The sequence below is a fragment of the Nycticebus coucang genome, chromosome 3, assembly GCF_027406575.1.
Source record: "Nycticebus coucang isolate mNycCou1 chromosome 3, mNycCou1.pri, whole genome shotgun sequence".
In the NCBI taxonomy this organism is placed as follows: Eukaryota; Metazoa; Chordata; class Mammalia; order Primates; family Lorisidae; genus Nycticebus; species Nycticebus coucang.
Window position 1 is genome coordinate 73,133,704 of NC_069782.1, and position 17,730 is coordinate 73,151,433.

The 17,730-nt window shown below is 48.3% G+C and overlaps 1 protein-coding gene across 19 annotated transcripts in view; it reads left to right on the plus strand.

Annotated features, from left to right (window-relative positions):
• Positions 1–17,730, plus strand: part of GATAD2A (GATA zinc finger domain containing 2A) — a 130,999-nt gene that overhangs the window by 98,082 nt on the left and 15,187 nt on the right. For all 19 annotated transcript variants that reach the window (XM_053585322.1, XM_053585309.1, XM_053585325.1 and 16 more), the window contains 2 exons: positions 16,949–17,081; positions 17,185–17,316. In XM_053585322.1, coding sequence (XP_053441297.1) covers positions 16,949–17,081; positions 17,185–17,316 — 265 coding nt within the window. The remainder of the gene's footprint in view (positions 1–16,948; positions 17,082–17,184; positions 17,317–17,730) is intronic.

Below are 17,730 nucleotides of genomic sequence, written 5' to 3' on the forward strand. Positions count from 1 at the left end.
GCTTGTTTCCTTCTGTGTGACTGACCAGTCTCAGAGTCCCCAGAGTCCAGTCGGGGTTTCCAGTACTCCGTGGGCACTCTGCTGGTGACTCTTTGGAGCCCCCTCCTCCACTGACTCTCCAGCCCTTCTCTAGCACCTGTTGAGGGTGGGCCTCTGCCTTTCACTTGCTAATTCTCTGCTGCCAGGCAATTTCCCAAAGAGGCTGGGTGGCCTCTGGGAATGCCACCACCAGCTCCAACTACAAATTCATAGCCTGCCTGTTTTCTTAGCAGTCCCCTCATTTCTTAGCTGTTGGTAGCAAGCTTCTGGGAACTGAGAGGTACGGTCCCTCAGGAATCCCTTAGGAATGATTCCTGGCTTATTTGTGCTCCTCCCTACCCCAACTGCTACTTCTCCAAACATCCATGGCCTGTCCTTTGTCTCTTCATTCTCTGTGTGGTCCCTTCCCTGAGAGCCCTTCATCCCATTGTGGTCTTTCTGTCTACCTGCCTTCATCCTGGACCTTGTCCAATCCCAACTGTGAACTCATTGAAAAGTGAGGTGGCCACCTATACTTCTGAAAATCGTTGATTATTTGGGGGCACCAGGAAGACAGACTATGGGTGTCTTGTTTCTAGCTCCAAAGAGACCCAACTCCCAATTGGGGCCATAGTGTAAACCAGTCTGGTGACAGGTAAAGAGCACTGCTACCAAACTTCTGTCTCCTCCCTAGTGTGTCACCACCTCCTTGTTTGTTGCCTTTAGATTCCTCCTCTGGTCCTGGATCCCTGGCTTTGAAATGGGGTTTTCTCCTTGGATAGTGCAGACATTCTGTGGATGTCATCATCCTATGGTAGACATGACAGAAAACTGGAGGTTACTTTGTATGGTCATTGACATGACAGCCTGTAAATGCTTGTTCTTTTCAGTTAAGATTCTTCACACATGTAAGTTAAGCAGATTAAGCATATCTCTTCCCTATTTTTAAATGACTTGGTTTTTGTTTCTACTGTTACAGTTCTGGTATCTTCAAACAGCACATCTTGCCACTGGCTCTTTGTCACTCAGACAGGCTCTTCTTATAATTGTTGCCCTGGCCACTGTACCAGGTCATTGAATGTCCCATCTATAGGGAAACGTAAAGGAGGGTCTCTGATCAGGTCTCCACTGTGCCTGCTGAAACTGGGCTTACATGCATTACTTTTGAGTTTGTAGCCTGTTTCCCTGCTGTGTGGGAGCAGTTATACCAGAATTTGCTTTGATGGGAGCAGAGGCTGGGGGGTGGGGGTTGAGGTGGCAAGTGTGTTAGCCCTCAGTGCTCCCTGGGGCTGAGGGAGCCCATCTTGTCCCTTTCTATCCTCTAACGTGGTGCAGGAGTGAAGTGAAGGAGTGATAGGTGCTGGGCCTTAGTACAAGAGTCACAGCTGGAGGCAGTATTTTCCCAGTTAGCAGGAGGAAAAAGCCTACTTGATTCTAAGACAAATTTCTGAATTGTTTATTTTTTACTCTCAAGAAGATGAATATGTTCCCATATCAGTGGAGAGACTATGGGAATTGTAATTTGTGAGCCTGAGGGGACAGCTGGTGGCAGAAAAAGAATGAGAGTGTCCAGCAGCCCTGATTCACCATGTGTACCCTTTCTCTATGTGGCCAGGGACCAGTCCACCCCTCCCCTCTGAATCCTTCTTATCTCCTCTGGTAAAGTGAGGCTGGTAATTTGTGAACCTTCCCAGTAGAGTAAGGTTTGTTAGTGTGTGCTGATGGAAGAACCCTCTGGGACTCTAGGGTGTCTGAGATTAAGGACAGAAGGTGGGCAACAGACTGCTCTGGGAGGAAGGTAGAGTGACAGGAGAGGCCAGGCCAGGTCAGCTGTCTTTGGAGACACTGAGTTCCCTATGGCTGAGTGCCATGTGACACGGAAGGGCCCATCCTTCCTTGAGGGCAGGAGGTAGGGAGCATCTGATGGGTAGAGAGCTGGAAGACATATCAGATGATGCTATGTGCTTCCTTCCTCGAAACCTGAACCATAGGACATTTTATTTTTATAGCTTTTTAAAATGGTTGTGGTGTAACCAAATTAAAAAGCTTTGGACTAAGAACTGTTGACAAGGCAAAATTTCTTGAGGCAGGGCCCTTTTAGGAAACTTGATATATCTTTAGGCAGTTTGGGAGGATCAGTCCGAAGGTACTCTCTAGAGAGCTCATAGCCCAGGAATTGAGGTAGACAGGGGTAAAGGTCCAAAAGCACAGAATTTGGAAAGGTGGATGGACCAGATTGTTGGGTGTGGGAAAGGTGGACCATAGAGCAAGGACTAAGGTTTGGGTCCCTGGTTGAAGCCTCCTCTGGGTGAAGTCCAGAACCTTTCAGACACTTTGACCTGAGAGCAGAGGAAGGTACCCTGGAGAAGGGAGGAGATTCCTAGGCCCAGATAGTGGTTGTCTGGAAGCAGTGGGGTGTGTAATGCAGGATAGTGTCCTGATGTTGGGGTCCTAGGATGCCCAGGTTTACTTGGGTGATGCCTGGTTTCTGTGAATTGGATAACTGTAGGGATTTTAATACAGTTGGTGCATAAAGGCCATGGGAACCTTAAGGTGGTCAAATTTTGTCTGGTTTGGATTGACTAGATTTTATGGAGAAGTTACAGCATATCTGTGGGGTGAATCCTATTAAATTTTTAATACATCTTGATTTATCTTTTTTTTTTTTTTAGAGACAGTATTTTGTCGCCCTCGGTAGAGTGCTGTGGCGTCACAGCTCTCTTGGGCTTAGGCGATTTTCTTGCCTCAGTCTCCTGAGTGGCTGGGACTACAGGCGCCCACCATAATGCCCGGCTATTTTGTTGTTGTTGTTGTTGTTGTTGCTGCAGTTTGGCCAGGTCCCAACCTGCCACCCTACTCACTGAGCCACAGGCACCACCCTGCTTATTTATTTATTTATTTATTTATTTGCAGTTTTGGTCAGGGCCAGACTTGAACCCGTCACCGCTGATATATGGGGCCGGCGCCCTACTCCTTGAGCCACAGGCACTGCCAAATACATCTTGATTTTTAAAACACAAATTTGGTAGCAAGAAAAAGTCCCATGGGCTGTGATGTGTCAGGAGATCTGGACCTGGGAGCCCAGCATCTGTGCTAGTGAGGGGGCTGCCAGAACAGGAAGCCCTTTACCTAAAGTCCTGGCTTGGCCCCTTTTCCTTCTCTGATCCACTTGGGTTTATGGAATAAATCTATTGCCATTTACTTATTGTGTTAGAAAATTTGAAAATACTTACTAATTCATTTAAAGATGACAGTAGGCAAGGTACATTACAGGTGGTTCATGTCTATAATCCCAGTACTTTGGGAGGTCAAGGCTGGCAGGAGGATCGCTTGAGCTGGATATTTGAGACCAGCCTAAGCAACACAGTAAGACTTCTTTCTCAATAAAAAATTAGCTGGGGGGTGCCTGTGGCTCAGTGAGTAGGGCGCTGGCCCCATATACAAAGGGTGGCAGGCTCAAACCCAGCACCAGCCAAACTGCAATAAAAAAATAGCTGGGTATTGTGGCAGGCTCTGTAGTCCCTGCTTCTCGGGAGGCTGAGACAAGAGAATTGCCTAACCCCAAGAGCTGGAGGTTGCTGTGAGCTGTGACACCACACCACTCTACTGAGGGTGAAAAAGTAAGACTCTGTCTCAAAAAAAAAAAAAAAAAAAAATCAACTGGGCACAGTGGTGCAAACTCATACTCCCAGCTACTAGGGAGGGTGGGGCAGGAGGATCATGAGAGCCCAGGAGATTGAGGTTGCTATGAGCTAGGCTGACACCACCGTAGTCTAGCTTGGATGACAGAGTGAGACTCTGTGTCCAAAGAAAAGCAAAGCACATTATGTCACCTAATTTTATGTACCCCTATATTAGTCTGAAGTTTTAAAAAAATTTTAAATGATAATATAAACTTATGACGTATAAGCATAAATAACATTTTTTTATTTAAAAAAAAAAAAAACTTTTTTGGGCTCGGCGCCTGTTCACAGTGGTTACAGCGCCAGCTACATACACCGAGGGTGGTAGTTTTGAACCCGGCCCCGGGCCAGCTAAACAGTGACAACTGCAACAAAAAAATATCCAGTCGTTGTGGCAGGCGCCTGTAGTCTCAGCTATTTGAGAGGCTGAGGCAAGAGAATTGCTTGATCCCAGGAGTTTGAGGTTGCTGTGGGCTGTGATACCACAGCACTCTACCAAGGGTGACATAATAAAACTCTGTCTCAAAAGAAAGAAAAAAACTTTTTTGCAAATCTCTTTAATATTTGACTAAGAAAACACCTGCTGGGTTATCCTGTCTTGTCTTGTGTCCAGCTTCTCCTGATTTGTTGTCAAGATTTAAGAAAATTCAGCTCACATGAAGAAGCAGGTAGAGACTGGAGAGCATCTCAATAGTGTTTTCAGATAATTGTGCATTTACTCCCTTAACTTGAAACCAAAATATGGAGTGGCTGTTCCCTACCAGTTAGTTGCACCTTAGGCTCTGAAACATCAGTGAACTTTTTTGTACTCGGTTATATTAAAATCTATTTGGACTCTTTTGCACTTTGAACAGACAAATCTTTCTCAGTGAGTAGGGCGCCAGCCCCATATGCCGAGGGTGGCGGGTTCAAACCCAGCCCCGGCCAAACTGCAACCAAAAAATAGCCGGGCGTTGTGGCGGGCGCCTGTAGTCCCAGCTGCTCGGGAGGCTGAGGCAAGAGAATCGCCTAAGCCCAAGAGTTAAGGGGTTGCTGTGAGCCGTGTGACGCCACGGCACTCTACCCGAGGGCGGTACAGTGAGACTCTGTCTCTACAAAAAAAAAAAAAAATAGTGTTTAAGGCTTGGCTCCTGTAGCTTAGGGGTTAGGGCACCAGCTACATACACCAGCACTGGTAGGTTCCAACCCAGCCCGGGCCTGCCAAACAACGACAACTACAACCAAAAAAAAAAAAAAAAATGTAGCCGGGCATTGTGGCAGGTACCTGTAGTCCCAGCTACTTGGGAGGCTGAGGCAAGAGAATCGCTTAAGCCCAAGAGTTAGAGGTTGCTGTGAGCTGTGATGCCATGGAACTGTATTGACGGTGACATAATGAGATTCTGTCTCAAAAAATATATAAAAAAAAGCTTTTAACTTTAGAGTAGTCTTAAATTTACAGAAAAGTTATGAAGATCAGTTCTCCCTTTGTTAACACACGGCTATGGAACATCTGTGACAAGTAGTGAACTAGTATCCTTATATTTTATTAAATTCCTACTTAATTCTGATTTCCTTAGTGTTTTGTTTTTTGTTTTTTTGAGACAGAGTCTCTATGTCGCCCCCAGTAGAGTCGTTGTTGTTGTTGTTGTTTTTTTTTTTTTTTTTGTAGAGACAGAGTCTCACTTTATGGCCCTCGGTAGAGTGCCGTGGCCTCACACAGCTCACTGTAACCTCCAACTCCTGGGCTTAAGTGATTCTCTTGCCTCAGCCTCCCAAGCAGCTGGGACTACAGGCGCCCGCCACAACGCCCGGCTATTTTTTTTTTTTTTGGTTGCAGTTTGGCCGGGGCCGGGTTTGAACCCGCCACCCTCGGTACGTGGGGCCAGCGCCTTACCGACTGAGCCACAGGCACCGCCTGAGTCATTGTTGTTTAACAGGCCCTGGTCGGGTTCAAACCTACCAGCCCCGGTGCATGTGGGCAGCACCCTAACCACTGAGCTATAGACACCGAGCCTTAGTATTTTCCAGATGCCCTTTTTCTGTTCCAGGATCCCATGTTACATGTAGTCTTCATGGCTCCTGACACTCCCGGGCTGTGACAGTTTCTCAGACTTTGTTTTTGATGACTTTGACAGTTTTGAGGAGTAGTGGTCAAGTGTTCAGTAGAATATTTCTCCATTGGGATTAGTCTGATGTTTTTCTCACATTTAGACAGGGTGTTGGATTTGGGGGTAGGAAGACCACAGAGCTGAAGTACCCTTCTCATCACATCCTATCAATAGCAAATACTAACCACATGACTTGTTCTACAGTGTTGACTTTGATTGGCTGGCTGGGGTGCATTTTGCCAGGTATTTCTCTTACAAAGAGCAACCCAATGCTAGCTCACTATACCTTTGGAATTACTGGGCTCAGAGATTCCCCCTGCCTCCTCGCCCAGCTTCAATACTAGGCTCTATGGACCTTGGAAGGAAGTCACTGCGGTTCACTATTTAGGAATGGGGAGTCATGTCTTTCTCCTCAGGCATAGAATATCTCCATAAATTATTTAGGATTCTTCTACAGGGGAGATTTGTCTGTTCTCTCCCTGAATGATCATCTTCTCATGGGTATGAGTTTGTAATACCATTGAATATTATTAGCAGACTGTTACAGAGATATTTCAAATACACATTTCATCATTCACTGTCATAAAACCAGGTTTGTCAGTGCCATCAACTGGGAGGATCATCTGATCTACTGGGAAGCTGTTAAGTGACAGAGTGAGAATGAGTGGCAAAATACAAGTTTTCCAAAATTCTAAATTTTGATTTTTGGAACCTTGGATGTTAGCATTGGCAACACATACTGTCAGGTGTTTTTCATGAAGCTACAGGCATTGCATTGTTGTTTAGCAGACCCTTCCCCGACCAAGCATAATTACCCAGGTAGAATATCTGTCTTTTCCTTCACAAAACATGGATACTTACACATGTCCTTCTCTGCATGGTGCCTTCCTGCAAGAATGCTTCATCTTGTCCCTTCTTTGGGGGTTGGGGGAGACAGAATCTCACTTTGTTCTCCTCCCAGTAGAGCGCTGTGGCGTTGCAGTTCACAGCAACCTCAAACTCTCGGACTCAAGCAGTTCTCTTGTGTCAGCCCCCAAGAAGCTGGGACTACAGGCACCTGCCACAACACCCAGCTATTTTTAGAGACAAGGTCTGACTGTGGCTCAGGCTGGTTGGTCTTGAACTTGTGAGCTCAGGCAGTCCAGCCTCCTGGGCCTCCCAGAGTGCTGGGATTACAGGCATGAACCACTGTGCTTGGCTACATCTTGTCACCTTTTGTCACAGAATACTGAAAAGACATGTATTTAGGGGCTAAGGTTTTACTACATTTCATGTCAGCCCCCTGGGGTTAGTGCCTTCCCATTCTGTAGATGAAGAAATGGAGCTAGTAAATGAATTTTGGTGACTGGGCCAGGTCCCCCCAAAGCTGCAGAGGTGGTCCCAGCCCCTTGGTGGTCTTTACCAGCATCCTGTGGCATCTCCACAGTTGGAGCAGGTCTGGTTGGGGTACAGGAGACACCTGAGCTGAAGCCAGGTAGACAGGTATGAGTCAAGGAGGGGGTAGGACACTTGTAGGCAAAGGGAATACTTTCCATTCATCAAGAAAGTTTGTGGTCATTACAAGCTGCAAAGCAGTACTTATTTACCCTCGGTAGGGTGCTATGGCGTCACAGCTCACAGCAACCTCAAACTCCTGAGCTCAAGCAATTCTCTTGCCTCAGCCTCCCAAATAGCTGGGACTATAGCTGCCCACCACAACGCCTGGCTATTTTTTGTTGGAGTTGTCATTGTTGGTTAGCTGTCCCAGGCCAGGTTTGAACCCGCCACCTTCAGTGTATGTGGCTGATGCCATAACCACTGTGCTACAGGCGCTGAGCCAGTACTTGTTTATTGTCTGTGGTTTTCATGTGTACTCAGGTGACTTCTGCCTCTGTTGGTGAGTAAGCTAGGATCTCTCTCAGGAGTTTCAGTTCATTTGCTAAAGGGAGTCTATTCTCTATATTCTGTTCAGTTAGTTCTCACCATGTTTCCTCTCTGGAAGAACATCAGCCTGGCATGTGCTCAGGGACCAAAGGCAAGCTGGAGATGCCGGTGTTATTGATTTGGTCAAGGCCAGGATCATCTTCTCTGTCCTTCACTCTCTCCAGGGCAGGAGCCCCTCCTGCCTCCTGCTAGGCAGTAGCCACTTGGAATGAGAGTGTCTGCCGCCCCCAAGGCTTCTTTCTGACAGTTCCCCTGACTTGCTTTGTGATGCAGCAGGTTATTGTTTCCTGATTAAGTCTAAGGGCCACATCTGTGACCTGGCACTGTCTCCTCATCACCTAAGGGACTCAGCTTATAGATAATGCTAGCCACCCAGGATCTTTCAAATATACATAAAGGTTGGCTTTATAAATCTTTTCAGAAAATGATATTTGATGACCTGAATTAGCAGCTGCCAGTGCTGGAAGTATGCTATACCTTTTTTACTGGTGTCCCCTAGGTTCCAGCACAGTGAGGGGTACACATGGGAACTAAGGTTATATGCAGATCCTCGCCATGTGACTCAGGGAGAAGGCACTCAGCCCTTGCTTAAGACTGTTTTCTTGCCTGGGAGATGGGAATGGTGATAGAGCTGTTGAGAGGAGTACACGGAAGGGTACATTCGGTGGTCGACACAGGATGGTCATCACAAAGGATTAGCAGGTGTTCCACATAATTTTCTGAACACAAAACGAAAGGTCAGCCTTTCAGTTCTTCATTTGTGATCATTACTAAGCAGAGCGTGCTACATTTCATGTGGCCTCCCTGGTGGTGTCAGCTGCTGGCAGAGTTGTGCTACAGTGGCTTCTCAGGGATGGGGGGCTACTGGCTCAGTAAGCATGCCACTATGGTCTCTGTGGTTTGTCTCTGCCACACTTAGCCACTCTCACAGTAAGGTCCTCTGGGCCCCTCTGATGGGGCTGTTTAAGTTTTGGGACTGTTGCATTCCTGGAAGGCTTTTGGCAGTACAGACTGGCAACCTCCTGGCCAAGGTGACACTGGTGGCAGGTGCTACACCAGCTTTATCTGCTAGAACTGGGGACCTGGGACCACTCACCTCTGCCCTGGGTGATGGGGTGGGAGACAGGCTTACAGGCTCAGGCTGGACGCATGTACTCCCTCTCTTTCTCCTGGGCTCTTCAGCCAGTGCTGTGTCGGCTCACCGTCATGGAGCCCTGGAGTGATAATTGTACCTAAAGTCTTCAGGAAGCATGACGACTGGATTCAAAACCCCCATCCCAGCTGTTCACTTCCATAGCCTCTGTGGCAGAGAAGTGGAATGCATTCTTAACTTCCTGGGCCCCACAAAGCTGGCTCTGGGCTTTCTCAGCACATTACGGGGCTGGGAGGAGTGGTAATGGATGCTAAGAAGGGAGTTGAGGGGATCAACAGAGGGGCCACGACTGGTGAGAAGCAGGTGTGCTTCAGGGCCTGGGGAAGGGAGGCATAGGGGAAATAAGCATCCCTTAGTATCTGCCAGCCCCTGGCTGGTCTTGGTTTTGGGGCACAGCCTGTGTCTTGGCAGCAGAGCTCCCTTTTGAAAAGTGTCTTGAGTGAATACCACCACTTGGGAAAGGAGGGAGGGCTGTGTGGGGTCCCAGTGAATAGTCCCCTCACCCAGGTAACTGTGAATGCTGCCAGAATCTTATGCTGATGTTCCTAGTACATGGGGTCCTACACCATAAGATGTTGCTCAGTAATAGGACTAACTTGGGGAAGTGATGGTAATGATTTCCTTTTTCTCATAGGACTTTTCTAGAAATGTTTCTTTAGAGGGGAGGGGTAAAGGAAGCATGTACAGTTGCTTTCTGGTTTTGATTCAGACTTCATTCCCATCAGTGCCTGAAGCCAAGGTGTCTTGCAAACCTGTAGACCATCCCTTCCTCTTGCCTGGGACCCTCTCTTTACCCCCTTTTTCCATGGGCAGTTCTGATCTACCTGGCTTTGTTAGAGCTGTGTTCATTTCAAGTCTGCCTCTGCCTTGGGCAGCCTCTGTGTGCAGAGTGCTGCTGGTCTCTTATAGGCAAGGAGCTCTCAGTTCCCTGGAGTGGTTACTTGGGTAAACCTTTTCTTTCCCACCTTCTCTCTCCCTGTTTTGTCCCAGACTAGTGTGTAGAGTAGGTCCCCGGCCTCTGTTGGGGACAGTCTGAGGGAGGAAGTGGAGTTAGAGCAGTATAGGCTAGCTCCCCAGAGGTCAAGCTGGGCCGTAGGCTCCTTTAGCTTAGTGGTTTAAAGCAGCAATTTATTGACGTTTTATTGTTTACGTATTCTTTTTTTTTTTTTTTTTTTTGTAGAGACAGAGTCTCACTGTACCACCCTTGGGTAGAGTGCCGTGGCGTCAGCAACCTCTAATTCTTGGGCTTATGCGATTCTCTTGCCTCAGCCTCCCGAGCAGCTGGGACTACAGGCGCCCACCACAACGCCCGGCTATTTTTTTGTTGCAGTTTGGCCGGGGCTGGGTTTGAACCTGCCACCCTCGGCATATGGGGCCAGCGCCCTACTCACTGAGCCACAGGTTTGCTGGTCCCACCCAACTGTGCACTGCTCTTGGGCTCTTTGGTCCTAGCAGTCCATGTCAGCTGGGCTGAATGTCCGCAGTAGGTTCATCATTCATATGTGATGCCAAGAACAGCTGGGACTGGCTGGGCCAATCTCTGTATCTGTCTCTTTTTCCCCTCGTCTAGCATGGGTATTTTACATTGTGGTGGTCTGAGGCAGCCTGATTTCCCTTAGAGCAAGCTGCTAGGTTCTGTGACCTGGCCTCAAAATTTTACAGTGTTGCTTCCTCTGTATTCTGTAGTTCAAAGATCAAGCCACAAAATCAGCCCAAGTTTGGAAGAGAGGACTATAGGGGCCTGTGAATGAACCACCACACTGCCCCCAGCCAAAGCCTCCCAGCCTCCACAGGGATCTGTGGGGATGGACAGGGCCTCGTCAGGGACTAGCCCTGTGTACCGGGTTCTGTCATTTATGAGTATTCCAGCTCCTTGTTAATATCTACTAAAGTGCCTGGACTCACAGGATAGGGATTGGACTTCTAGGGTCAATTGCTTTATAAAGACACATAGTGACACAGAATTCAGAAATCTCTTAAAGTATATTTGTGTTTAGCAGCACAGCATCTGTGTGCATGTGGGAAGGAGCCACCCACCAGTGTGAGGTTATCAGCCAGTCCACAGGAGCTAGATTCCTCCTGAGCTCACAGCTTCCATCCTAGGACCATGGCAACCTTGCTAGGTCCTGAGCAGACTGGTCCTACTCTCGAGGGATTTATAAATATTCAGACATTACCCGCAGTAACCTATTTATTACCTCCTCGGAAAGGTGTGAGATCAGGTGATGTTTTTCCTCTTGGAGAGGTTTAGTATATACTGTGTCTGAGCTACAAGGCCAAGGCAGCACAGCCTCTTCACTGCCCTTATCTTCCCAGTGTGGGAGGCCCTGGTAGCCTCTTCAAGGCTGTGTTTTGTCACAGCCTCCATCAGGGCGGCTTCGGGAGTCTACGGTGTTGCCACTGTCTTGAGATTTTGGGGCTGCATAGAGGCTTGCCTGGGGCCCAGGACCCAGCCAGATGGGGACCCTAGGATGGTTCCACACAGACAGCTCTGTCACCTCCAAGGTGGCAATGGGACATGGTTGCAGGGACTCAGGCTATTGAGCAAACTTATCTCTCTATCCTCTGGGCTGGTAGTATGGCTCCTGAGTGACAGTCAGTGCTCATAGTGAGCAGCTTCTTCACTACTGAAGGTTGAAGGTTGGCATTACATGGCCTCCCAACTGAATGTCTATTGGTCAGCAGGGCTGTCTGCTCCACCCTGTGTGCTAAGCCAGGATGCACCTCCTCAACGGCCATCTGAGATGTCTGAGCCTCTTTAGCACTGAGGTAATAACTTTACCAAGCAGCCCTGAGAGGTGGACAGTGAAGGGATTCCTGTCCCCCTCCTTAATAAAGAGGCATGGGGAGGGAGGTATCACTTGCAAGAGGCAGAACCAAGTGAAACTCTGATGCCTTCTAACTCACTTGGGGAGCTCTCTACAGCCTAAGTTGCCTAGAACCACTTCACATCTAAGGTTAGGCAATATGTGGCCAGGGATCTACAGCCACGTGAGTATACAGGCATAAAGCATGGTACCTCTCAAGGTGGGGCTCAGTGAGCCGCATGCCAGCTCTGGCAAGAGGTCCTGTGGATTCTCCCTTCTCCCAGCCATGTAGGAGGAGATTGTTGCTTCTCTGGTTCTGGAGATATTGGCGAGGCTCACCCCTTTTCTGGGCTGTGATGTCACCTTAACGGTGGATTCTCCAGATTTTCCCTGTCCTTTGCTCATCTGGTCACCCTGGCATCAGCCTGGCCTGCATTGGGGCTAAGACTATCCATGGAGCAGGGCTATGGGTCCTTGGCTTCTGGGCCTGTGCCACACTCACCTGAAGGGGTGTGCTGGGCCCAGCTTGGGGTGGGGAACTTGCCTGTCACGCAGGTGATTGATTACATGTCATCCTGGGAAGCTGAGAGAGGGAGGACTGATCCCTCTGAGACCACCATAAAGGTGCTGTGCAAGGAAGCAGAGGCACTTATACTTAGATAGGTTTGCTGAGCCAAGGGCAGTTGAGTTGGTCACTAAGCTAAGGCTCCAAAGCACAGAGACCCACAGGGCATCCCTTCCTGAGGAGCGGGGTTCAGGGGCTTTGTTCAGGCTTGCACTGCCCATGAGTGGAATCCCTAGAGTTCTGTCACCTACATGGGGCAGGGCTAAGAGGGCTTTCTGAGGAAGGTGCGCTGTGGTGGCTTCCCCGTATGTGCACTGCAAGGGTAGCTCCCCATGAGCACACTGGGGGAGCACTGATTACACGCCAGGGCAGGGTCATGGGGGGCAGGACCAGCCAGGGATCCTTCTGAGGGCAAAATAGTTTGAGGTGCATCTTGAAGAATATGTTGGAGCTCACAAAGAGGCGTGGGGAGGATGAGGGTATGTAGGGGTGTTTCATAAAGGGAATAGCATGTAAGGAGTTATGGCAGTTGGTATCTGGGGACCCAGCCTGGGGCTTGGTTGGCATGAGCCTGGAGTACATGCCAAGGTGATAGTGCTGAGTGAGAGTTGGGTTGATCTCAGAGTGTGAATAGCTTGATTTGTGTATTTGGGGTGTGGGGGGTGTCTCCCACCTTGAAACACAGACAGCAGCCACCTTTTCTTCCACATCTCTGCCAGGCCTAAAAAGAGCATAAAGGAAAGTTCTAGCAGGAAGTGGTTGTGCCTAGAGAATGCTGGTCCCAGCTTGTTCTGCTGAGCTGGCCTAGAGGAGGATCAAGACCTCATTGGGCCACAGTTCATGGTCATCCCCAACTTCCTTAGTATATGATCTTGTTAAAATGCAAACTTTGATCAAGCAGACTGAGGGCAAGGGGACCCTGCATTTATTAGACCTCTGGAGAAACTGCCTACACTAAGTGGGTTGAAGCAACTGTTGGGCAGACAATAAAGAGGCTAGCCCCATTCCCACATACATACTCTCCACCTGGGCCTCACTCAGACCTGCTCTTCTCTTGTTTTTATTTGTGCATCCTAGTGGGCTGTGAACCCTAAGGACAGAATTACCTTTTATCCAGGTATTTCTTCCCACTGCCTGGTGCAGCACCTGCTTCTTAGATTTAGATGGGCTTTCAGCAAATGTGTGATGGATGGATGGATGAATGAGAGAAGGATGAAGTATGCCTTCCTGGACAGAAGGCAAGCCCATTCAGAGAACTGCAAAGGTCAGAGCTGCTCTTTCTTGTATTCCTTTAGTGAGATTCCTTCCTGGCATGGACTGTGAAGGGACACTAAATATTAACCATGTACCAGCAATTGGTGAGCAGCTGAGAGCAGTAACTTTGTGCAGTGGAGGTGGGATTGTGTCACGATTTAAGTTTATAATCCTGGCTTCCCCTCCAGGAAACTCTACGTAATTCCTGGCAGGTAACAATTTCTGTGCTGCACTGGGAAGGAGGCAGTGAGGCCATTAACGTTTATAACAGCCTGGCCTGCTTCCAGGGAATTTTTTATAGGTCACATAAAATCATTTTTGATAACTATTTTACATTAAGGGTTCTCAAGATGGGCAGGATAAGCTCATAGGTTTTGCTCTGAAATACCACATAGCTTCCAAATAAACTTGGTACCCAGGGTTGCCAACATGGAGTGAACAACACAGTGTACCTAGCCAGGGCAGACCTGGTGGTCCCTTGGCTACTATCCACCCCAGCACATTAGGCTAGATTTCCTGTTCTTCTTCACTTTACTTTACAGTTTTTATAATTAAAATTTTTTGTTTTAGAATAATGCTTATGATTATTTTGAGATATAGCTTCTTTTTCCTGAGTTAAAAGAACTCTCCAGAAAAATACTGAGAGACTCAAAGCCCCCTCTCCTTTAAAGAAAGTTTTTCATTTTGGAGACTTAGAAGGGCTAGTGGCCCTCTCTATGTTTGTAAGAGGTGACTCTGGTGCCTGTGGCACACAGCAGTCCCCTGTGAGCTGACGGCACACAGGAAGTGCCTGCAGCTCTGCAGCCCCAGGGTGAGCTTAGTGCCTCCATTTTCTGACAGCACCTGAACCCTTACGTCCCTTCTCAAAATGAAGGCTGCGTGTCACAAACCGGTTAGAACTGGCTGTTGCCATGGTTTTCACGTTGGAAGGCACAGTTAAAGGTCACATGACCAAGGAGGGAAATGCCTTTGTCACATGACTTTTGGGTGGCTTGATTAGCATACAGGAAGTTCACTCCCTGCTGGCTGCTTGGATGCTGAGTGATCATTGATGGGTGATGACATCATCTCTTAGATGAGTTATTGATTAGTCTCAGGCCAAGATGGGGCCAGGGAGCGCTGTGGTCATAGTGGCCCTCTTGGGAAACTTTAGTTGGTAGATAGTCCAGTCCAGGTCCGTAGCCTTGTCCTCTTCCCTCAGGCAAATTTGAGTTTCATCCCATATCTCTACTCTAGAAGAAGCATACACCCTCAATAACATGTTAAAAAGTGACAGGTCCCTGTGGATTGGCTGTTGTTTCAGCCTCTGTTTGCCAGGAAGTATGTTTGTGGACTGTAACTCTATATAATGTGATGCTTGGGCTGCTGCTCCTCAATTCACCTGGGAGCCCACCTGTGCAGACACTAGCAACTACAGGTCTGTGCTGGACCTCAGGGTACTCAAGTGTCTGTATGCATATCCAGAGAGCCTGGAATTAGAGCCCCAAGGTCACCTTGAAAGTCAGTCTTGGGCAAAGTGGGGCAGCAAGGAGAGAGACAATATACTGGCAGTTTGGTATGGCTCGATTGAGTGAAGTATTCCACATTATTTTACAAACAACACATTTCTGGACTTCAGAATACAGGCTAATGAAACTCTCATGTGAGGGGACCGTGTACTGTGAAGTGGGCACCTTTTGTTCACTCCCCAGGTTTCTGGTGAGCGGCAGCTGCGTTAGTTAAGTCAAATCAGGGCTAGGAACCCACTCTGGCCAGTGGAATTAGGAGGGACCAGGGGAGAGTGAGGAAAAGCAGCTCGAGTCTACCTGCTGAGTCTGTGGGAGAGTTGATACAGCCTTAGCCTCTGGTCCTCTGTGTCTTCCCTTCCCTGAAGATGCAGCACCTTGGGCATGGAGATGGAGGGCCCATGGACTGTCAAAGCATAGTCAAGCTTTTCATCCTAGTAATTCTGTGTTCTTAACACTGCTGGGGTCTACTGGAAAGAACGGGAACAACTTTTGAGTCCTAATGCCTAGTTAACATCGTCTGAGTTTGTCCTTGGTGTCACAGTGCCACCTAGTGGATGTGTTCTGTCCTTGGCCGGTTTTCTTGCTGACAAAAAAGGATCAAATTCCTTAGACACAAGTACTGAGCCCAGACCTTCAGAAGTTTGTGTTGCACCATCAGCAAATGGAGCTGCTTGGTACTCACATCAAGTCAGTGATGTGAACACAGCTGGTGTTCAGCCCTATGGCGTCAGTAGTATTAGATGTGTATATCCATGCTGGAGGATTGTTCCTAAGAAGGGGAGAATCAAATAGTGTCTTGCTCCTACTTGAGTTAAATGACATAATATGCAGTGAACTGTCAGCTCGGAGCCCGGCCTACAGTTAGCACAGACTGGATAGTGTTACTAAGTTCCCTAATTAATGACACAGCCACATGCTTAGACATTTATGACTGTATTTTGACAAATAACAAAAGCACCCACAGATGCCTCTCCCATTGTCTCCCCTGGGTTTTAGTAAGATGCTGTGGGCTGACAGTAAAGTGAGGAGGTCAAGTTCACAGGCAGAAGTAAACTCCCCAGATAGATCATTGCAGTGAATGGGGAGCAAATTCATTAGAAAGAAAAGGGGATGTGGGTTAGAATGATGAGAGTTTCATGATGCAGTTTGAACTGGGACTTCAGGGGTGTGTAGAAAGGTAATAGGCAGAGTGACCTTGGCATGTGTGACCAGAGCAGTCCACATACCATTGGCATGTGGGGGGTTTGTCAGCTGGCCAGAAATCAATTTCTGAGTAGATCAGGTGGGTAGAGAGTCCCAGGTATTTGAGAGAAAATATGTCCTACCTAATTGCTTTCAAAACATGTGACTGGCCACATGTGGCCCAGGAAGGATAATCTAGCAGACAGCCTGGGACTACCTTGAGAGCAGGACAACAACCTATGGTTATGCCCCCTTGGTCTTCTGGGGGCAGGTGGGTTGCCAGGCATGAGGGCTGCTGTCGGTATGCCAGGGTTTAACAGAAAAGTTGGTTCGTATAGAGGCTGGGGTCTCTGTTCAGTGGTTTCCGGAATGGACAGGCAATAGCTGCTGGTTTGTGAGGCATACACATCCCATAAAATTCAGTACCATGGGGTAGAGAAAAGAGCTGCCATGTTTTCCAGAATGATCCTGTCGAATTCGGGGACACACACATGCCCTCAAGGCCTGGGGACACATAGGCAAACACTAAGGAGTCCCAGCTGTTGAAGGGCCCAGCCATAAGTTGGCAGGTTTTGGGTGCCTGGTAAAGTGTGAGAAGAGGCAGCCTGGAGCCAGCAGGAAGGACACCCAAGGATAGCCAGCCACACAGAGTGGCCGTGGGGGAGCAGCTGTGGTGTTCCCCCTTATTCCTGCCATTTGTCTATGAGGTGTGGACTGCTATCCAATAGTCAGGGTGCTCTGGTAATGACTTCTGTCTCCACCCCACAGTGATATGAAGTCTGAGAGGAGACCCCCATCACCTGATGTGATCGTGCTCTCTGACAACGAGCAGCCTTCTAGTCCTCAGGTGAATGGACTGACCACGGCAGCCTTGAAGGAGACCAGCACCGAGGCACTCATGGTGAGCCCAGCAGCAGTACCCTAGAGTGGAGCTGGTGATGGTGGGGTCTTTGTTCCTTGCCAAGATTCCTCCTCCTCAACCCTGGTTCTCTTCACCCTTGCAGAAAAGTAGTCCCGAAGAACGAGAAAGGATGATCAAGCAACTGAAAGAAGAGTTAAGATTAGAAGAAGCAAAACTCGTTTTGTTGAAAAAGTTGCGGCAGAGTCAAATACAAAAAGAAGCCACCACCCAGAAGGTGAGTGCTTGTGTCCCCTGCTTCCCTCGAGGGTCATCAGAAGCTCTTAGGAACCAGAACTAATCAGCCACTGCCCTTACCTTGACCTCTCTCCTTGGTGATAGGGGCCAGAAAGTTGAGAAGGGAGAAAGGCTTTCCTCCAGGGAGTTTGGATTAAATATGATTTAATGTGTGAGCTCAATTAAAATTTATTTTGGGAGGCTTTACTAGTGCCCCATTCTGGGAAGATTCTTGAGCGGGGATAAAGTTACCTTCCAAGTACTTTCTTTACTACCTTAGTGAACAGGAAGTGCATCCTGGGCAGCAAGAACTGATAGTTGTTCAAGGAGAGACAGGAGATGCTTCCTCCTCTGGCTCAGAGGTTTGTTTTTGAAGCTTTACCTGTACCTAGTTAGCAAGTGGGTTGGACAGAGC